The sequence below is a fragment of the Penicillium atrosanguineum genome (assembly GCF_028827265.1).
Source record: "Penicillium atrosanguineum strain IBT 20685 chromosome Unknown utg000006l_segment0_segment0, whole genome shotgun sequence".
Lineage (NCBI taxonomy): Eukaryota > Fungi > Ascomycota > Eurotiomycetes > Eurotiales > Aspergillaceae > Penicillium > Penicillium atrosanguineum.
In genome coordinates this window covers 837,695-860,391 of record NW_026623138.1, presented here as the reverse complement: position 1 = coordinate 860,391, position 22,697 = coordinate 837,695, and the positions used below count along the sequence as shown (strand labels likewise).

At 44.8% G+C, this 22,697-nt stretch overlaps 5 protein-coding genes across 5 annotated transcripts; 3 read left to right on the top strand and 2 right to left on the bottom strand.

Annotated features, from left to right (window-relative positions):
• Window positions 1–9,281: 9,281 nt before the first annotated feature.
• On the top strand, window positions 9,282–10,020 carry N7443_007451 (rRNA-processing FCF1 family protein; the record flags this gene model as incomplete). The annotated part of the gene is made up of 4 exons (XM_056887507.1): window positions 9,282–9,352; window positions 9,406–9,468; window positions 9,525–9,887; window positions 9,939–10,020. 4 exons carry the CDS (start codon window positions 9,282–9,284, stop codon window positions 10,018–10,020), a joined length of 579 nt encoding a protein of 192 aa, XP_056739198.1.
• Window positions 10,021–10,663: 643 nt separating this feature from the next.
• Window positions 10,664–11,839, bottom strand: N7443_007450 (3-oxoacid CoA-transferase subunit B; the record flags this gene model as incomplete). The annotated part of the gene is made up of 1 exon (XM_056887506.1): window positions 10,664–11,839. The coding sequence occupies one exon, from the start codon at window positions 11,837–11,839 to the stop codon at window positions 10,664–10,666; it is 1,176 nt and encodes a 391-aa protein (XP_056739197.1).
• An 866-nt stretch (window positions 11,840–12,705) lies between these two features.
• N7443_007449 (rRNA-processing protein UTP21) lies at window positions 12,706–16,058 on the bottom strand (the record flags this gene model as incomplete). The annotated part of the gene is made up of 5 exons (XM_056887505.1): window positions 12,706–13,311; window positions 13,377–14,015; window positions 14,076–14,327; window positions 14,386–15,879; window positions 15,939–16,058. 5 exons carry the CDS (start codon window positions 16,056–16,058, stop codon window positions 12,706–12,708), a joined length of 3,111 nt encoding a protein of 1,036 aa, XP_056739196.1.
• Window positions 16,059–16,860: 802 nt separating this feature from the next.
• N7443_007448 (inositol polyphosphate kinase VIP1) lies at window positions 16,861–20,803 on the top strand (the record flags this gene model as incomplete). The annotated part of the gene is made up of 3 exons (XM_056887504.1): window positions 16,861–19,249; window positions 19,315–20,662; window positions 20,719–20,803. The coding sequence occupies 3 exons, from the start codon at window positions 16,861–16,863 to the stop codon at window positions 20,801–20,803; spliced, it is 3,822 nt and encodes a 1,273-aa protein (XP_056739195.1).
• Window positions 20,804–21,172: 369 nt separating this feature from the next.
• N7443_007447 (altered inheritance of mitochondria protein 6) lies at window positions 21,173–22,525 on the top strand (the record flags this gene model as incomplete). Its single annotated transcript, XM_056887503.1, has 1 exon — window positions 21,173–22,525. One exon carries the CDS (start codon window positions 21,173–21,175, stop codon window positions 22,523–22,525), a length of 1,353 nt encoding a protein of 450 aa, XP_056739194.1.
• Window positions 22,526–22,697: the final 172 nt, after the last annotated feature.

Below are 22,697 nucleotides of genomic sequence, written 5' to 3'. Positions count from 1 at the left end.
TGTTAATATCGATAATCTGATAGGCCCTATTAGGACCTTAGGCGATATACTTCTTTAGGGTTATTTCTTAAAAGGGTCTTATAGGTTATCTACTTCTTTAAGGCTAGTTTTTTTTAGTAATATAGGTACTTATTAATTTCTGCCTCTTAAGTCTTTAGGTAAGAGTGTATATTAAAAAATTATTACTATTATTATTAGGGAATATCTAGGTTATATTCTTATAGCTATAGTACGCTTAGGATAATACTGTATACTCCTAGATTAGTAATATCGAATTTAGTTTTTTTATTTTTATTTTCTAATATTATTAATATAGTTCCTATCTCTTAGGTAAGATTAGGAACTAGGCTTTCTTTATTAAGTCTAGTAATAGGGGTAAGTTTATCTTTAAGGTAGTAGATAAAACGCGCTTAAGTTCTAGTAATTACTAAAGCCTATAAGTAACGTATTAATTTACTAGGTAGTGTAGAAGGTAGCACTAATAGACAGTAATATAAATATAGTATATATAGAATACGTCGTTATTTAGCTAATATATATCTAGATAGGGTTTAAATTAAATATAAAGGTATTATAGTCATTTAAATACTTTATAAATATAGAAATAAGTGTTTAGGTAGGCGAGAAAATAGTATAGGCGGAAAGGCGGTGGAATACGTTATCCTTAGTAAGTAATATAGAAGCTTTAGATTTATCTGTTACTTCTATTTTTCTAAGTCTAATATCTATTATTAGCCTTTACTAAAAGCGTTTAATATTATACTTTTACCCTGTATTTAGTAATAATATATCCTATAACTAACTTCTCCCTTACTAAATTAAAATATATACATAAATACTTAAATCTTCCTACTCTTTCTTAGTAAAAGTAGATAGATCTAAATAGGTAGGGACTTTCATATTAATCTTAAAAACTATATATATAGACTTATTTAGGCTATTTAACCTATATTTAGGCCTAATATAAGGCTATATAGGCTATTAAGAATATCTATAATATTATTAGATTATCTATATTTATTTCTAGTAACGTTAGTCTATTAATAAGTGTCGGCCAAAAAGGGAGGTAAATACTACGATAGCTTTATTATAGCGCTAGGTAGGCTTTACAGCTTACTTCCTTATAACGGACCGTTAGACTACTAAATGAAGGAAGGGCTTAATTAGATAAAGGTAAAAAGAAGAAGAATAAGTTAGAGTGCAAGGGGCTTATTCACTCTAAATAAGTATAATTCATAATCCTTAGACAGAGAACTAAAAGTTTTCTATAAAGGTAGAAAATATAGTAGAATATTCTTAGCTTTTAGATAGTATTAATATATAACGCTTCTATTCCTAAGCTATTAGATAGATTACTATAGGTTTATAAGTAAGCTCTATATACTAAGTAGAATACACTAAATCTAATAGTAATATATATATATATATAGCGGATAATACTTATTATAGATATAAGTCCTAAGCCCTTATTAGCTTATTTATTAGATACTTAGTATAGGATAATAACTCCTTATTACCCTTATATATAGGAAGATAAAGAGTCTAGATAGATAGATACTAAGTCTATAATAACTTTATAAAATAGTATATAGCTCTAGCTAGGAGGTTTTAGCCATTACTAGAAATTATCTCCTTTAGTGTATTTAAAGGTCTTTTTAAAAGGAATAATTTAATTATGTCTTTAGTAGTATCCTTTATTACTTATATAATAGGCTGGCCTATTATATAATTAATTATAGTAGTTACTTAGTACTTAATATTTAAGTCCTTTAGTTACTATTAGTTATAAAATTTTATATTTAAGGCTTTTCTATAATCCCGATAAAACTTAAGAATTTATATAAATTTATATAGCTTTTTTATATTATAGTATATCCATAGCTACTACGCTTATAGATAAATAACTCTAGTTAAGCCTAGATAACTAAGATACCTATACTCTCAGTATACGTTCTCCTAAATTACTACTTTAATAAGATTCTATTAGCCGTGCTAGGAGGCGGATACCACGAAGCTTTTCGTGGCGCGGGGTACGCTTTTGTAGATGCTTCCCCGCCACGGACCGTAGGTCTATCCGACCAAGGAAGGCTTGATCGGATAAAGAAAGAAAAGAATAAGATAGAGTGCAAAGGGCTTATGCACTCTAAATGAGCACAATCCACAATCCTCAAACAAAGGACTAAGAAGAAGGTCTTTCTAAGCAGATAGAAAGCGATAGTAGAATATTTGAAGAGAGTGAAAGGTCTGTCATTTCTACTTAGTGTCTCGCGCGTATTTATAGACAGAAAGTGGTCAAAGTCACATGCTTTATATCAGATAAACAGAATAGAATCAGGGAAGGAAATGTGATAGAACTGATGGCGTGATGAGGAATATGTCATCGATCTGGTGGGGTAAAGAGGGGTAAGCGGTTTGGAGGGGTAAATCATGTTCGTATCTCTTTCTTTTCTTCTTCTTCTTATGTTGAATAAGAGAATACCTTCACCTAATGTAGCATTGGTCCAAATTCCAACAGAAGATATAGGAAAAAACTTCTTATATCTCTAATAATTATACGCCTTCCCTTTTAGCTTAATTAAGTACAATTCTATTACTTAATCTAGATAGCCTAGTCCGCGCTAATAGTCCTTAATATTTCTTTAGTAAAAATAATGTAATAATAACTATAGTTTTCTATATAATAATAGTAAGAGAGGATTATTAGGATACTTCTAGAAGATACTATTAGTAGATCTCGACTACCCTTAATTACTAAACTTCACCTTTTATATAGGTATTTATAGCTATAATTAGCTATTTTATTAATAAAGGTTAGTAATATCGCGAGGTTCTTCTTAGCTTTAAATTATTTTATAGAATAATACACTCTAATACTAACCTAAGTTCCGTTATTCTTAATATCTTTCTATAATATAAAATTAAAAGTTAGGTCTTTATAATTATAACTAACAATATATTAAATAACGAAATATTATTTAATATACTATAATAAGTAATATTAGAAGATATCACCTTTATTAAAGTTCTATATCTTATATATAAAATTTAGCTTAGCCTAAATAAGCTTCTTTAGGTATATTAAGGCTTACCTATTAAATAAATTAATTAAGATATAGTGGACTAAGTAGCGATCCTAGTTAGCGCGTATAAATATAACTAAATAAGATATAGCTATTTTATTATTAAAGATATAAAGACCCTACTAATCTACGATTATATTATACTAATAATGACCTTTAGATTCGAAACCTTACTACCTATATAAAAGTAAGTCCGTAACGCTAGGAAACATTCTTTAATCTATAAGGCGAAATAATAAAGCTTATACCTCTTTAAGATATTAAGATATACTAGAATTCTACCTTTCTAATACTTTAACGTATAAAGCGCCTACGATTATTTTTCTAGCTACTCTAGAATAAGTATAAGCGCATTAAAATAGTCCTCGAAGATAAAGAATAGCGCTAGGTTAATTACCTTCTCTTTATTACCTAGCGCCTTTTTAATTTTATAGTTAAATTATCTAAAACGCGAGATACTACTATATATTATATCTTTCTAATCTATAATAGGATATTAAGTACCTTAAGCTATTAATTACCTAGCTTATATAGGAGAGGACTACCTAGAAGTAATAAATACTTTAGGCGTATAATATATACTATAAATCTCTTAAAAAGTAGCTAGCTTCTTATAAATAATATCTTCTTAATCCCTTTCATTAAGGGGAGGAAAGTTATATCTTAACTTAATAGTGAAACTAAACTATCCCCGCTCTACTATAGCGTACGATAAGCTTTTATAATACCTTTAGGATTTTAGAAGGATAATACTAATTAGTTCCTTACTCTTATAGCCCTCGCTCGGGATATACTTTTAGTCCCTATAACTAATATTAGTATTATTATTATTAGGGAAGATTAAGTATAATAATCATCTAAGAGTTAATAATAGCACTAACCCTTCTCTGCCTTCTAATAAGGAGAAAAGTGTTAGTTGCGTGCTTTAGTATAAGCTTAGAAACGTATATAACGTAACGAGGATCTATATATGTATTATTCGGAATAAATAATATAGTAAAATAACTCTTACCTATAGCCTCGCTAAATTTCTAACAGCCGTTAAAATTCTGGTATAGCTAACTATATTTCTGATGGCCGTCAGAAAATCTAGTGCGTAGATAGTAGCTCCCTAACCCCTTTTCTAATAGCTGTCAGAAAAGAGAGCTTATTTAACGTACTTTGAAAATTAAGGTAATAGAAAGATGTCTCTATTATATATAAAATACCCTAAGAAATAGGGTAAAATTGTATAAAATATGCAGTGACAAGGACCCACTCAGTTTGCATTATTTACCAAACCATTAGGGCCCCAAGAACTATTGCGGTTTCTGACCTAGAAACCCAAACTATTTACGGTTTGGTTTTGGGTTGGTTTTGCGGTTTTGCGGTTTTTGGCGCACTCTAACCTTGTATACAAAAGGGTAAAAGCAACCCTTAGTCCTTAGTCAATGTGATCATTCCTCTACGAGTTAAAGTGTGAATTGTTCTCGTTCAGGCTATATCAGTGTGTAGTCTATCCTAAGACTCTTTCTTTGTCCAATTTGGATCGACCAGTTAGATAAAGTGATATAAGGCATTAAGGGGGTACGCAAAGCCTAGTTGGCGCCACGAACGGCTTCGTGGTATTATCGCCCTTATTATCCAACAATTTCTTAATTAGAAGAGTCTAACCATTAAGATATTATTTTACAGCTACTAATTACTTCTCCTTATTATATTTCATAATATATTAATTTAAGTATTAAAGACTTACATAATATATAATAGTTATTTTAGTACTGTTCTTAATCTAATAATTCTATAAATATAGAGCTCCTTCTTTAATAGCTAATAGATCTTTCTTATAAACTAAGTGTTGGCCGTGAAGGGAGGCGGATACCACGAAGCTTTTCGTGGCGCGGGGTACGCTTTTACAGATACTTCCCCACCACGGACCGTTGAACTATCCGACCAAGGAAAGGCTTGATCGGATAAAGAAAGAATACTAAGAATAAGATAGAGTGCAAAGGGTTTATGCACTCTAAATGAGCACAATCCACAATCCTCAAATAAAGGACTAAGTAGAAAGTCTTTCTAAGCAGATAGAAAGGGATAGTAGAATATTTGAAGAGAGTGAAAGGTCTATTATTTCTACTTAGTGTCTCGCGCGTATTTATAGATAGAAAGTGGTCAAAGTCACATGCTTTATATCAGATAAACAGAAAAAATTGAATCAATGACAAAAAGAACAGACTAGATCATTGTCAATGACAGAATAACTGAGTCGATGACTCATATACTTGGCGGGGAAAAGAGGGGTAAGCTTAACAACTTTCTTTGTTTGACAACTCCTCTCATTGTTGAAATAAGAGGATAGATTCAACTTATGTAGCATTAGTCCAAATTCCAACACCTACTTTATATACTATACTGCCACCTTTAGGGTAATACTCTATATTGAAGTCTTGAAAGCTATAAAAAATAAGCGAGACTATAATTCTCAATACTCAATATCTGAAAAACGAGCGAATTTCATATAAATTCCTCAAAATTAAATTAGGAGTAAATAGTCATTAATATAGTGACCAAAATAGCGATTAATGATAGTAAAATTTTTATATGACTTATTAATATATCTATCCGTAAAAGGAAAAATTTAGCGGAATATTATATTTACGGTTCTAAAGTTTTGGAGCCGCGAAAGAAATGCGTTGCGGTGCGCGGTTCTAGGTATTGGAACCGGAACCGCCCCATGCCGAGGCCTACGAATAACGATATTTAATATTTGTTGGAATATAGACCAATGCTACAGAGGTGAATCTATCCTCTTATGTTGAATAAGAGGATTGAACCATGCAACATAAGAGGGTTGAACCATGCAATGTATTGCTTATCTCTCTTTGTCGTCTAATGATTATCGATGAGACTGTTTTACCCCTTCTTACCCTGCCAGATATGCGTTGTTGACTCAGTTCCATTCCTTTGATCTAAATCATGTGACTTTTAAGCACACACATGCTTTAAGCACATTCTGTCTACAAATACGCGTGAGACACCAAGTAGAAACCAGACCTTTCACTCTCTTCAAATATTCTACTGCCCTTCCACCTTCTAGCCCTCTATTTGAGGATTGTGGATCGTGCTTATTTGGATTGCATAAGCCCTTTTGCAATCTAACGTGGTCGGTAAGCGAGCTGCGCATGTAAGCGAGCTGCGCACCCGCCCACTTTTTCGTATCTCCGCGCGTCCCTTTATCTTCTATCAAGCACCATGCCTCCAATTCGCGTCGGATTAAGCCAGGACTCCATCGAGCGAGAAGGCCGTATATCACTTGCTATACAGGCTATTCAAAACAAAGAAATCACGTCTATACGCGAGACCGCACGTCGCTTTAATATGCCCGAATCTACACTACGTACGCGACTCCGCGATACCACAAATCGCGCTGAAACTCGCCCAAACAATCATAAATTGACATAGATCGAAGAGGATATACTCTAGTAACGGATATTATCGCTAGATCTACGCGGTGTAGCCCCTACGTAAGCTCACGTACGAGAAATGGCGAATATTCTGCTTGCGAAGCGCGGTTCTACCCCTATCCAGACCGTCGGCGAAAAATAGGTATATAACTTCACCTAGCGCTATCCAGAGCTTAAAGCTCGCTTTTCTCGACGATATAATTACCAGCGGGCAGAATAAGAGGACCTAAAGATCATTCGAGCGTGGTTTAACCTCGTACAAGCTACAATTAAGCAATACGGTATCCTACCGGACGATATCTATAACTTTGATGAGACTGGCTTCGCGATAGGCCTCTATACAGCCCAAAAAGTAATTACTAGATCAGAATACTACGGTCGGAGATCAGTTTTACAACTAGGAAACCGCGAATAGGTAATTGCGATTAAGTCAATTAACGCTTCGGGGTGGGCGCTTCCGCCGACGCTTATTTTTAAAGGTAAACTATATAATTAAGTATGGTTTAAAGACCTTCCACCCGATTAGCGCTTCGAAGTTAGTGCAAATAGATAGATAACCGACGAGATAGGCCTTCACTGGCTTCAAAAGCAATTTATTCCATCAACGAATCATCGTACGCGTGGAAGATATCGACTTCTTGTCCTTAACGGACACAGAAGTTATCTAATACCAGAGTTCGACCAAATCTACGCGGATCATAAGATTATCCCAATCTATATACCACCGCATTCCTCGTATCTACTTTAGCCACTTAATATTAGATGTTTTGCCATTTTAAAGCGTTCGTATAGCGGTCTAATCGACCAAAAGATACGGCTCGGGATCAACCATATTGACAAACTTAATTTCCTTTTTACATACCCACAAGCTCGCGTTAACGTAAATAAAATAAATACGATACAAAATAGCTTCCGAGCAGTAGGATTAGTACTAATTAATCCTCAATAAGTGCTATTAAAGCTAAATATTTAACTTCGGACGCCGATACCTCCCGTAAGCCGCGGTAGTCAATCAAGCGCTTTTTACCCATATACGCCCGTAAATATTAACGAGCTTTTAAAGCAAGCATCCTTAATTAAAGCTTTCTTAAAGCGACGCTCAAAAAGTCCGCTATCACCTTCGCAAATCGCGTTAAACCAGCTTATCAAAGGCTATCAGATCGTAATACAAAACGGTATCCTTCTCGAGCAAGAAAACAAGTAGCTACGTGCCGCAAACGCTACGTAAAAGCAAAAGCGTGCTCGTAAGACTAGATAGATAGCACACGATGACGATCTATCCGTACGAGAAGCATTAGAGCTCGAGGAAGCTCATAAGGAGCCCTCTCAGGCAATTCTAGCTCCACCAAGCCTACTACCGCAGGACACACCAGCACCGAAGACACGGCGTCCACCCCAATACACCAATTGCGGACAGATCGGACATAAAAGGAATGCTTGTAAAGCTAGAGATTAATCAATTTAAAGGCGTTGTGGTTGATAAAAGTGTCGAAGTATAAAGAATAGATGGGCGGGTGCGCAGCTCGCTTACATGCGCAGCTCGCTTACCGACCACGTTATCTTATGATCTTTTCTTTTGTCCGACCCAAGGGATAAGCATGGATACCAAACAGCGATCATCCAATCTCTCAAGTCGGACAGCCCACGGTCCGTCATAGGGAAGCAAGCAAAAAGCCTACCCAGCGCCACAATAAGGCTATCGTGGTATCGTCACCCTCCTCGGCCGACAGGTTGCCATTAAATTTTATTTAGATTTTAGTTTGTCTTATTTCTATGAAAATACAATTACGCTAAGACACACTGATTTCCAACGTAACCAACCATCTAGTCTGATGGCACCGTAGCCGCACAGACTCATGTCAACTCTATAAAAACTAGTCAACCTTAACGTTTCCGTACCTTAATGCTCTTAAAATCTTAAATCTTCTTCCTCGAAGAGGTTTAGACGGTAGGTTTCTGCAGCTATTATGGCCGGAAGGCGCAAGTATAGTATGACACTGCCCTTGATTGTAGGTCTGCCCCACAGATAGACCGGAAGAGATTTGGTAAGGCTCGGAACTAGCCTAGCAAGAATTAATTTCATTATGAATGAATATAGTAGAAAACTTAGTATAGAATACTTTCTCCTTACATGAGCGGCATTTTTCTCACACCGAGCGCCCGAGAATTACATGATTTTAAACGCACTCAATTTATCCCTCATCAGGTCAGAACGAAGAGCACAAGTATAATATCCTGTAGCCTGATCGGTTGTCTTGTCGATAGATCTTTAGCAAGCTTTTACGATTTTCCGTAGAGAAGGAAGGCAGAGTCTTTTAGTGATCCATGTCACGTGGCCATGCAGTGAGTTTCCAGATCTCTCAAATGTTCTCGAGGGAATAATGTAAAGCGGCAGCAGCTACACTTGATTCCAGCTCTTTCTCGACATCTTTCTGGACACCTTTCTAGAGCTCTTTCTATACCTTTTCTTTCCTAGATATCCCTATAAGTGGCTTAGAACACCTCGAGCGTGATCAGTCACGCCGCCTATTTGGAACCATTTGTATTATATTCCTGGTCCGGCTGTAGGCTGTAACTTGCGAGCGGTGAACCTGCAACGATCCTCGGGGAAGCGGCCAGTCCCGGCAGGCCTCAGGCCGTATATTAGTCATCGACCGATAAAGACTGACCGCCTCAGGCTCTCAAGGTTGATAGCCAAAAAGATTTTTAGAGCCGCTCATCTGCGTTCCACCTTCCACCTGCAATTCTCCACGCCAGTATGGGTGTTCAAAAGAAATCTCGCAAGTTTGCGCAGGCAAAGAGAGCGATCTCTCTTCGTGATAATCGCCTGTGTGTCCTAGCATCCTCTCACTCCTCTGATCATTGCTGACTTGCAGATGCAGGAAAGAGAGTGAAAAAACGGACAAGAAGGGCAAGACCGGGAAGGATGATGTTGTAAAAGAAGCGTTCGAATCCTGTACTCCCTTTTAGCGTCATGGCAAGCTTACTGAAGTTCCAACAGACCGCAGGCTCCATCGTCGCTTTTCTTCCAATACAACACGGCTCTGGCCCCCCCATACTCCGTGCTTGTCGATACCAACTTCATTTCCCACACCATTCAACACAAGCTCGAGGTCATTCCTACCATGATGGACTGCCTATACGCCAAGTGTATCCCTGTCATCACGGACTGCGTGCTTGCTGAGTTAGAGAAACTGGGCCAAAAATATCGACTTGCATTGCGTGTCGCCAAAGACCCCCGCTTCGAAAGAATCAGGTGTGATCACAAGGGCACATATGCAGATGACTGCCTAGTGGATCGAGTGATCAAGCATCGTGTGTACATTGTGGCGACTAACGATCGTGATCTGAAGAGACGCATTCGGTACGTCAACTCCCCTGGCAACCTATAACCATAATTCTCACGCCCAAACAGCAAGATTCCTGGAGCACCGATTATGAGCGTCGCCCGTGGAAAATACGTTATTGAGCGACTTCCAGACGCCCCTGAAAAGTGAGGGGTTTCCTTTCCTGTCACGCTCGGCTTTAAACCGGTTGTGTTTGTCCGGGTAGTCACTTGTCTTGAATCGACGCCATCGGATAGGTGGATCGGTATATTATTCACCAGGTCGGGACTTTCCCGACTCGCGAGTTTGTTCACGGTCAGCGCGGGCGCCGCTTTGAACAATATGCCCGGTTGTCATTTCTACCCCTGAAATAGTCTATAACTTGAACCGAATGGACTGAAAGGCTCACCCCAGTAACAAGCCTGGTACCTGGGGACGTGATTCAAATTCGACCACGGAAAATAATGAGGGCACTCGGTCAAATTTGCGAATCCACCATTCTCAAAATTATGGGCTGTCAGATTTGCGCTCCAACCTGGTGTCCGCCAGGAGCGGATTATGTACATAGACAAATATGCCCTATTTTCACGAATCAACGGCGACCCTCAACGGTTGGGCCTGTCTGGGTTCTCAACTTAGGCTGTGCCCAGATCATCCAACAAATCGTCACCCGCCCTTCACAAGATTGATTCGGTAGGCATAAAGAACTTGCTCAATTTAGAGGAATTGTAAATCCCATAGTTGAGCGTCGGGTAGTCCCCACACTAAACGTACGGGATCGTTACATTCGGGGACGGTTGGTTTGTCCGCTGTCTCAGTCATACGTCTCGAATAACTGACCGACCGAGTTGCGGGCCAGTTGGTTTACGGAGAAGCATTTGACAATCTCGTACCGCGACATCATGAGAAGATGTAGTGGAGGTAAATCTGCCAGAATACCGTGGTGCTGGAAGGAGATCTTCTCCGCGGTGATTTCAACCAGCTGCTTCAAAATCCGCAGGGAATACAGTACAGCCTGTATCTGGGCCATTAAATGGATGTCAGCCCATTCAGTTCGTTTGCCCATGAATCCTTTGCTGAGGAATCGCTCGAGATGTACAGCGTTGGGTGTCGCAGTCGTATTGGAAGGATCGCAGTGTATCTCGAACAAGGCAAACAAAACCCAGAATACAGACTGCGTATGATGCCCAAATATTGTTCGTGCAAGATCCAGACGCTCTTGAAGAATATTCAAGTCAGAGGCTGTCATGTTTGTGCTGCCGAGACTGACCTGCTCAGCAACGATTCTACCTCCTCTACGAACGAATTCATGAACACATGAAATTTTAGGAGGAGCCGAGCGAGACAGGTTGAAGAGGGAATAGCCAATAGCCCTGTAGAAGCGACCTTGTTCCCAGGCACATCGCCTGGAGTGGTCTTCATGGAGGATTCCAAGATACATATGAGGCTGTTCGGCACAACGATAAATATCCGGCTGCTCATACTGCCAGAATAGCTCAGACACCCTGGGATCACACGTCTGGACACTTCGCATGTTATTAGCCACTGTTGGCTCATCGGGTTGGTATTCACGAATGAATTCTATGTAGCCAGAAGACCGTTCAACCGTTCCGGAGTTGTCCTTGGACCGTCGCACAAGCTCCACAAAGCTCTGGTGAGGATCTTGTGTTAGCTCGTAGGCAAATCTCGGAACATTGACGAACCCGAGCCGATTGGCGAGTTCAGTAGGATGTAGCCGCAGGCCCCGGATCTCTGGCTCTATCAGACCTGGTGCATCTTGAAGCATATGCACCGAATTGAGAAGTACGACTGCGCCATGCGGACCTAGATCATGAACCAACAGATCCGAGTCGTTCGTAAGTACAGCCGAGCCTGTGAGTTTGGCGATCCGAGCACATTCGATATCGGCTTCCCCAGGGACCATTACTGTGATACCGGCCCATGGAAATTCAGCTTCCGCTAGAGGAATCTCGGACCGCTGAAAAGTCATTAGAATGAGCTGTTTGGTCCAGCGGGACCGCAAGTCCTCAAAAACCGCGGACACCATAAATGGGTTCTCAGGAAGGTTCCTCCATCGAGCGGGAAGATTTCGGGTCTGCCAAAGCTGAGCACACCGGAATGAGGTCTCTGTGCGATATTGATACTCATTATTTGGAACCGCGTTTCGGAGTCGGGCTAATTGCAGTCGGTGCCTGGACTTTTCAATCCGAACAAGTCGAGTCTCCCGCTTGGATATGGGCAAAGCACCATCGAAACATATATTATGTCTGCCAATTGTGGTTAATTATCATTTCGGCATTTTCGGGACGAGCACGGTTATTCACATTTCAACACCCAGATCAATCAGTTGCAGAAGGCAACTTACGACACCGCGACTGACCTCATCGCAGGTAGGTTGGATGTCCAGAACGTCGTAGGTTGGGTTTGTCCATGCTAGTAGGCGGTAGTAGACATGATATACCAAACTCGGTCCGTCAATCACCACTGACTGCACGCATGGAGGGTCCTGGTCGGATGCCTTCCTTAGTGAAACGGTCTCGGCATAGGGTAAAAGGTGTTTCGTCAAATACGAGATCCCCATCGCCTAACCTGAACCCTTCGGAGTTGTAAAAGTGAAGAATTTTTCCTGCGTTTTAACCGTCTTAGTCAGGCCCGTGTCCACAGATAGGAACCATTGGAATATTCACACTCGGCAAATATCCTTGAGATATCTTGGAATGTGTTGAATATCACAGGCAAATAATAAAGATTTCGCATAAAGCAAATAAAGAAAATTGATCAAATGTCATTTTTTTGGGTGTGAAACTACATGCGGTATAGATGTACAAGAAACAGGAAACCACCACAGCGCGTGAATTAGCGTGCGGATCTCAGGAATCCCACGACTCCACGGCAGTACCCCACCAGCCCGGCCAGGCGTTTCCCTTCTTGCTCTTGCTCGTGAGCCCAAGAGGCCAGGGCCTCTTGCAGAACACGATATTCAGGCCCATCCCGACGAGAACATAGTCCGACGGTATCAGCATGGATCTTCAGAAAGACTGCCATCCACGCGTTGACCAGCTCGAAGTCTCTTCGCAACTTCAAGCGCATCGTCAGAGCGTTGACAAATCCGGACAGTTCAGAGAAACCACTGCGCACTCGTGGATCCAAAGAGCGAATCTCCAAGTCCGCGCGAGCTGGAGGTAGGGATTTGAGATGCTCGATCAAGGGATCGTAGTTGCCCAAACGATGACCAGACTGCAACAGTCGAGTAATAGGAGACTCCGAGGAGCTTAGGCCCCCGGCCTGCAATTTGGAAACCCGCGAACGTTCTGCTTCCATACCCTGCGTAAGCGAACCCAGCTCGGCCGCTTCAGTAGTGGTTGCGCTCGCAGACTGGGCATCGTTGGTACCGAGCAGCGAGGGGAGGAAGAATGGTGCCTTCTCAGGGGCCTTCGGAGCTTCCTTAGGCCTATTGCGTTCCTGCAATGATGTTAGTGAGACCATCAACAGTCTTGGTGGGAAAGAAGAAAAAATCATATACATACCCTGATAGAGTCCAGGTGGAGTAGTGCCTGCCACCTACTCTTGGGAACCAAGCTGAGTGTCACCATATCTTGTCGAAGCTGGTCAGTTGCCAGCACCGGCCCTTCAGAATCATCCTGGTCGGGCACATCAAGGAAAGCTGCCTCAACGAGGCCTGCACCACTCTCACCAGACGAGGTTGGCACGCCGACATCCTCAATAGCGTCCTCGTCCATGTTCTTAGTGGAAACCGGCATGAAAAGACTACGGTTGCTCCAAAGGCTAATTCCGATGCTACCTGCGTGAGCGGTGGCCAAGAAGTCGCCGGTGGACGACATGGCAAGGGAGACACAGGTGCTGGAAACGCGGAAAATGTCGATGAGATGACCGGTGGGCAGGTCCCAAACGCGCAACACCGAGTCCATCGAGGCCGCGATAATCCACCGTCCATCATTGGAGAAAATGAAATCATTTACTTGGCCCACGCATCCCCAGAACTCACGGACAAGTTTTCGGGTCTCAAGATCGATCACACGGATCGAGAGATCGTCACAGCTGAATGCAACCAACTCGCTGGTCTTGCTGTAACGAAGCCCCGTAATAGCTGCCATTGGATGCCAATCCAGTTCGTCTATCAGCGAACCCGAGAGCAAGTCCCAGAACTACAGAGAGAAGTCGAGTCAGGCCTGTCAGACTAACGGAGAGAAAACAGAGATATGTACCTTAACTTTTCCATCCAGACCACAGCTAATCACCATTCGGTTGAGATTGTCAATCATCAACCCAGTGACTGCCTTGGTATGGCTAGAACCAACAGTGAAATCGTCGTTGGCGCGCAATTTCGCATCACGAGACCGGGGCGAGCGAGACGGAAAACTTTGGCGGTGCAGGCCGGACTGCATATTAAACATATCGATGGAGCCGCCCGCCGAACCTACAACCGCAAAAGTTCCACACGGAGACATAGCCACACTCTGAAGTATAAGTTAGCATTATCATGTATTCTCCCCGCAAGGTCAAAGCGCTACGTACCTTGACTTCAGTCCCATCACTGGTTGCAAAAGCCCAGCGTCCCGCCTTCTTCTTGCCCCAGAACCATGTCCGCGCATATTTGTCACCTCGGTGGCCAGTAACAACACTTTCCCAGCCCGTTGCGTTAGAGGTGTCGGCATTAGCAGCTTTGGGGTTCGACCAGATCGGGCCAGAGGTTGTCACGCCCATACCCCCATCACGGTTCAGAGAGCAGGCGAGGGAAGTGATTTCAGGTGCCTTGAGTGTCTCAATGACAGTGGAGTTTGAATGTCCGGAAGGCCCCATTTTCTTTGCCTTGCGTTCCAGATTACCCTGGGAAATTTCTGCGTGCTGACTGTCTTTGCGCAAGCTAAGACCCCAAAAGCTGCAGTCTTTGCTGGCACTTAGAAGCCATTTCCCGCCGGATTCGGAGCCATCCGAGGACACAGGCACGAAATCGAGAGCACTGACAGCAGCAGAGTGACCACCCCGGGAATGAAGCGGCCTGGGAGTTGGGGAGAACGGCGTCTCATCGAAAATCCAAGTTTTCAGGGCATTGTCACCACCCGATGATACCAGAACTGGCTGTCCGTCCAAAAATTCTACGCGATTCACACCCATACCAGTCTCGTTGTTTGAGACTCTATGAGCACCGCGGAGAATACCTGCCACACGACCGCCGTCGTTCAGGTCCCACATAGTGATATCACCGCTCCCACTGGAGATAGTGGCCATCACGCCTGCCTTCCGGCCATCGTGACCAGCACCAAGACCATCGCCGCGGAAGGTAATCGAGGTCACCGGAAGAGCCTGAGTCGAGGCATTTCTTAAAGACAAAACCAACTGAGCAGAATCGACGTTATGGATCGACAAAGAACCGGTCTTGTGGGCAACGGCTAGAAGAGACAAGGCCGGAGTGGGATGCATAGCAGTCACCGGCCCGGCGTCTGACGATGGAGGGGGCATGGTGTACAGAAGCTTGCCGCTGCGAAGGTTCCAAATATCGACCGCGCCATCACTACGCCCCACGAAAACCTTGTTGAGATATGTGGGCATAGTGCACATGATTCCCACATAGACCTGCTCCCCTAACGAACCGGGGGTGGACCGGGGTCGCAGACTGGCATAGTGTTCGTAGCTACCAGTCTTCCAGATCTCTAGCCCACCTGCCCAGCAGCCGATCACCCACGAGCCAAACACCACCAACCGCTCAATCGGCCCATCGAGCGCGGGACTGTCCAGACTCGCGACGCGCTTGCCGCGTTTGAATACCCAGACTCCTCCAGAGGATCGAGGGCGAAGATGGCCCCAGGCAGCGAAGACCTTGTCCTGCCAGGCACAGGTGGCGGTAATAATCTCGGGTGTTTGTGGTCGACTCAAGAAGACCAGGTTCAGGCCTCGGCGCAAGTCATACGTCTGGAGCGAATGGCCCACGGAAGTTGTAATTTGGAATGTCGACTTGCCCAGGCGCACGCTAGTAAAGGGAACGGGGGTCGGTGACACGAGTCCTAACGTCTTCACACGCAGCGAGTCAGCAGAAAGGATTGAGTTATAATATTTCGTTCTTAACGTACCCTAAAAGGAGCGAAGACTTTGGAGCCATTTCGGCTTTCCTCCGGGGCTTTTTCATCAAACACTCTCTTTTGCCTCTTTGCTAGAGGCAAGCCGAATGTATCATTGGCCAATGCCGGCATATTGTTGCGTGCAAGATGCAATGCTGTAACGGCCGCGCGTATAACAACGGAACAACGAGACTTAGGGAAAATCACAATATCAAACGGGAAGAAGATATAACAGGCCTTTCAAGTAACAAAAGTACAGAAAGAATAAGCCGAATTGCGAACTACTCGACATCCGCAGGCCGATGGTTACTTGAATAGCGTGGTGATTTTTTTTTCTTTCTCCGCAAGAAAGCTCTGACCGCCTTCCGTCCCGCCTTATGGCCTATGAGCACCGAATCCAAGCGTCCGCAAGTTAAACATTGAAATAACTAAACAGTTCAATTGCGAGAACCCGAAGTACGATGGCATTGGAATATGAATATCGTCCCCGCCATCGGCTCAGTCTAAGAAGCTCGTTGATGCAATTGGAAGGGGCGGGGGCTACAGCAGGCGGAGCCGAACAGAGAAGAGCAGGCTAAAAGAGGGCGAGAGATACAGAGCGGATTCTGAAACTAGAGTTAACTACCTCGTAAAAGTATGATGAGTTGATAGTAGTCTGGAATTCAGCGTAGTCGAAGAGGTGAAGCTCGGGTGATTTTGTGCCGCAAACAGTTCTCAGTCTCCGTCACTGTCAATCTTCTCCGCCTCCAGGCAAAACTCTGGATTTTTCTCATACCCATCTTTGTGAAGCCCATCCGTGGTCGGAGCATGCTTTCACCCATTCTACTGTGACAGGGTAACTGATTAGCCCCAGAATCGCACTCGCCTTCCACCCCCACCTCACCCCTCCATCCTACCGCATCTCTCGTCTTTGAAATTGTCCCTTCTCCGTAACATGGATACCGACAATGGCCAGAGTAGCGGCCCATCTGTGGATATCGGCTCCTCAAAAGCCACCCTTGATTATACGGGCCCGCTGAGTATGGAACCCGAGCCGAAGGATTTTCCCCCGACGGAGTCCACGATATCGACCAAGCACCATGGCCAATACAGCCCCGTGAAGCCGGGTAAGACAGAGACAGATAAAAGCTCGTCGCCTCGCTTCGGGCAGTCTACACGCTCGTCCAGCCGGCCGGCCCGCAGATTCAGCGGCAGCACCGCTGCTAGCACCGCCGCCAGCTCTATCAGCGAGATGGAGACCAATACCCCGAGACCCTGGAGGATCGGTGTGTGTGCCTTGGATGTCAAAGCACGTAGCAAGCCAAGCCAAAATATTCTGACTAGACTTCAGTCTAAGGGCGACTTTGAGGTCATTGTCTTTGGCGACAAGGTCATCCTCGATGAGGCCGTGGAGAACTGGCCCGTCTGTGATTTCCTGATTGCGTTCTTCTCGGATGGATTCCCTCTGGACAAAGCGATCGCGTATGCCAAATTGCGGAAGCCATTCTGTGTCAACGATCTTCCGATGCAGAAAGTGCTGTGGGATCGCCGTCTGTGTCTCAAAATTTTGGACCAAATGGGAGTTCCTACTCCCAAGAGAATGGAGGTAAACCGCGATGGCGGGCCGGTTCTGGAATCATCGGAGCTCGCTCAACATATATACAGACTCACAGGAGTGAAATTGGAGGGCCCGGAGGATGGCACCGGCGGTGGCGCCCCGAAGACCCAGCAAGTATCCATGTCGGAAGACGGGGAAGCTCTGGTGGTGGACGGCAAGGTCCTCCGGAAGCCCTTTGTGGAAAAGCCAGTTAACGGTGAGGATCACAATATCCACATTTACTTCCCCAATGATCAACAATACGGCGGCGGAGGACGCAAACTGTTCCGTAAAGTCGGGAACAAAAGCTCAGAATACGACCCTACCCTTTCCGTGCCACGGTCTCTCACTGAGTCAGGAACGAGCTATCTATACGAACAATTCCTGCGCGTGGACAATGCCGAGGACGTGAAAGCATACACAGTCGGGCCCGATTTCTGCCATGCCGAGACACGCAAGTCCCCCGTGGTTGACGGGCTTGTCCGACGTAACACTCACGGAAAGGAGCTGCGGTACATTACCAAACTAAGCCAGGAAGAGGCAGCGATCGCCTCCAAAATCTCGAACGGTTTTGGGCAGAGGATCTGCGGATTTGATATGCTTCGCGTTGGAGATAAAAGCTACGTCATCGATGTCAACGGCTGGAGCTTCGTCAAGGACAACAATGACTATTACGACAAGTGCGCCAATATCCTCGGAGACACTTTCTTCGTCGAGAGGCGAAAGTGCGAGGGATCGATAGAGCGTTCTGAACCACCTTCTCCGGATATGGGTCCATCCCGAAGAAGCACGGCTGGCTCTCACCGACAAGCGTTGAAAACGCTTTTGAAGTCTCCAAGCACCTCCCGACTTCATAAATCCCACGATCCAGCTCCTTCGGATGGATCGACCGTTGCTCCCTCGCTGGCATCATCCTCGGGGATTGAGAGTACTGATCTCGGAGCGACTCTCAGCAAATTGAACTCGCGTGACGGACTTTCCGAACCCCGGGGATATAGTCCTTCTAACACAAAATCTCCGGCCTTGTCACTGCACCATCCCAACGATGGAGCTCCTCCACCACTTCCTGCTTCGAAGCATTCGTGGAAATTGAAAGGAATGGTGGCAGTCATTCGACATGCGGATCGCACTCCGAAGCAAAAGTTCAAGTTTACATTCCACAGCCAACCGTTTGTGGATCTCCTGAAGGGTCACCAGGAGGAGGTGGTAATCAAAGGAGAGGCTGCTTTGTCAAGTGTCTCCAATGCAGTGAAGTTGGCAATGGAACGGGGCTTGGAAGATATGGAGAAGCTAAAATTGCTTAGTACGTCTCTTGAAAAGAAGGGCGGCTGGCCTGGAACAAAGGTACAGATTAAGCCCATGTTTCGGAAGCGGAGGCCGGAAGAGATGCGAGAACAAGTTTCACCTGCTACACCGACGGCACCGCCGGGCGAGATAGCCTCCGAGGAGCCTCTTTCGCCCGTGGTCAGCGAGCCTACGCCTGATAACGACCCATTTGGCAGGCCCCAAACCCGAAGTGACTCAATTTCCGGTGCCACTTTCTCTCGATTCTCGGCTGTGGAGAATGATCTGATTCTAGACAAACTTCAACTTGTCATCAAGTGGGGAGGAGAACCAACGCATGCAGCACGTTACCAATCACAGGATCTTGGATTGAACATGCGTGATGACCTCAAGTTGATGAACAAGGAGGCTCTAAACAACGTTCGTCTTTTCACAAGTTCTGAACGGAGAGTGAGCACCAGTGGTACGTGAAAGTCCCCTTAGACAAAATGGATCTCCCAAATATCTTACTCACAAGTGATTTTCTAGCTCAAATCTGGGCATGTTCGTTCCTCGACGAGAAAGAGGTACCCGAGGACCTCATCCAGGTCCGAAAGGATCTACTAGATGACTCTAATGCTGCGAAAGATGTTATGGACAAGGTCAAGAAGAAGTTGAAGCTGCTTTTGCGAGAAGGGTCCGCACCCTCACAATTTGCTTGGCCTAAAGATGGAAATATTCCGGAGCCCTCGGTTGTCCTCGCTACAGTGGTGGCATTAATGAAGTTCCATCGAAGTGTAATGCGCCACAACTTTGAGAAATTGGACTTGATGGACTCACAGCCCTTACCAACCTCCAAGGGTCCCGAGGACATCGGTCTGCCCAGCCAGCCAGACCCGCAGCCAGACCTTTACAATGTTTCCACTATCCAGGGACGTTGGTGTGCAGGGGAAGACCCGCGTCTCTTCAAAGAGAGATGGGAGAAGCTTTTCGCAGAGTTTTGCGACACCGAAAAGGTGGATCCCAGCAAACTGTCTGAACTCTATGACAGTATGAAATTTGATGCACTCCACAACCGACAATTCCTGGAATGGATCTTCATGCCACCTGACAGTGACCGCGATGAAGACGATAAGTGCAGTGTCAAGGGCAAGAGCTCCCCGAGTTCCGATTCAACCACGGAAAGCACCAAGACCGGCCTTGACCCTGCAAACGAAAAGATCGAGGAGCGTACGGAAAATCCGATATTTGCACATCGGTTTGGATGGAAGAAGCGCCTTCAAGCAATTGAGTCACTACCACAACTTCGAGCGTTGGATGATTCATATGACCATTACTTCAAGCTCTTCCCGGGCTCTACCTCGAGCAAATGCAAGATGGACGAACGACTCTCTAAGCTCCGAGAACTGTACAAGTTGGCCAAGGTTCTGTTCGACTACGTGACACCTCAGGAATACGGCATTACCGACAGCGAGAAGCTTGAAATCGGTCTTCTCACGTCGCTTCCTCTACTTCAAGAAATCGTTCGTGACCTGGAAGAAGTTCAGGCATCTACAGATGCGAAGTCTTTCTTTTACTTCACGAAAGAGTCTCACATCTACACACTTTTGAATTGTATTTTGGAGGGTGGGATCCAAACAAAGATTGCTCGCAGCGCCATTCCAGAGCTTGACTATCTCTCCCAGATCTGCTTTGAGCTCTACGAAGCACGAGATGCAGAATCGGAAGTTAATTCTTACTCGATCCGAATTTCCATCAGCCCGGGCTGTCACGCTTTCGACCCGCTTGACGTGCAACTTGATTCGCGGCACGCCATCGGTTGCGCTCCTCGGCGCAGCTTGACTGCCCATCAAGACTGGAAGGAAGTGATCGAAACGCTGAAGGCAAAGTTTGACACGTAAGCATCATATAGAGTTGATCTTTCTTTTGCATTAAGCTAACTATCGACTGAAGGGTCAAACTTCCGAAATCATTCATTGCCGTCAACTTAAGTGACAAGCATGTTTCTACTCGGCCAGAAGAGCAGGAGCTTGTCTAGCCATCTTGGCTGCAGTCATGGTCTCTAACACGAAATCAGAAGCCCCAGTCGATGCAGGTGTGTTAGAGGGCAGGGGATGCTCATGTGTATTGTGTATTGTGTATTGTGTATTGTACTGTATACTCTTATGTATATAACTTTCTTTCTATTAAAGCATGTTTCATTCTGGCTCAGTAGATCTAAGAGATAATATATGTTTGATTATCCTAGACCGTATTTGAGAGCATAAGAGGTTGACTCGTCACGTAGTCACCGACAGATGCGACGTCAATGAACAGACCTTACCCCGCCAAATGCTTATCAACTGAAACAACATCAGGCTGTCACCTGCAGTGAAAGTCCACCATTTTCTCCACCAGTAATCCCCAAATGACGCCAGCAGAGCCCGATCAGAATGCTGCGTGCAGTGCCGCCGTAGTGGGAAATGTGCTAAAGTATTCGCAGCGCGCAGGGGGTGAGGGGCATGTTGATTTGACTGATATTGTGGGTGTGCTACCCCGGCCGGGACATCGATCGGAATACCTGGTGCTCTTTCTGGACAAAGGTCAAGGTCATGGCGATGATATCTGTCCTCGCCTAGCAAAACTATGCATACATACTTTGGTGGAGGGGTTGTCCCCGTTTCTAACGGAGATTCCAAGCTATCTTCAACAAGGAGAGCCCGTGCAAGTTGTGATATCAACGCAATCTGGGACAGGAATAGCAAAGACAGTTTATCAACATGCTGTGCAACCATTCCTGACCTATCTCGCCATTTCGCACCAGGTCCATGAAACCCAGTCAGCCCAGACAATCCTTGAACTATCCCAATCACAATTCCTGGAGCGAGCCTGTGCGGGGATTCCTCAAACTATCATTCTTCTGTCCGGAGATGGGGGCCTCATCGACATCGTCGATGTCTTCTACAGAACTCATCGCAAGATGCATGTTTCACCGCATATTGCCTTGGTCCCCTGTGGGACAGGGAACGCGATGGCAAGCTCGATTGGACTACGAGCGGGCCCGGCTTCTAGCCTCACTGGGCTTCTTTGGGGAAAATCCGTTCCCATGCCCGTTTTTGCTGCCAAGCTCTCTCCTGGAAGCCAGCTCGTTGTTGACGAGGGGCGCAATCGTTCTCCGATAGATGCCGACTCTGACGCTCCTCACCGAACGATGTACGGTGCAGTGGTTGCGAGCTGGGGATTACATGCGGCACTGGTCGCAGATAGTGACACTGTTGACTACCGCAAGTTCGGATCCGAGAGGTTCAAGATGGCGGCCAAGGAGCTCCTCTATCCATCAGATGGCACAAATTCTCACCGGTTTCAGGGCAAGCTCACCTTGACCACAAAGGACAGTCAGACCGACGATCTCTACGAAAAGCCAATGGAGGACAACGAGCACATGTATGTGCTTGCAACTCTTGTTCCCAGATTGGAGAAGGAATTTATGATTTCGCCCGAGTCGGAACCCCTGGGTGGACAAATGAGGCTCCTACGCTTCGGTCCTCTACCCGCCGAAGAGGCGATGCGCCTCATGACCTTGGCTTATCAGGAAGGTCAGCACGTGCGCGAAGAGACTGTGACATATGTCGAGGTGGAGCGCGTACGCATCGATTTCTTTGAGGACCAAGAAAGATGGAGGCGGATTTGTATCGATGGCAAGATTGTAGCAGTCGAAAAAGGAGGTTGGATGGAGCTTCACAAAGAGCCTCGTCAGCTGCTGAATGTGATCAAGCCATGATGGTTTTGGTCTCACGCAAGTCCTATTTCATAAGCCTTTTTACAAATTGAGCCATCTTGGTATGATCATCCTACTCGAGTATCCCATTTGATTCTTACCTGATTATATATAAATCAGGCGACTCTGAAAGTTGTATGTTTAAAACCAACGCAATGTATTTCCCGCGGGATCA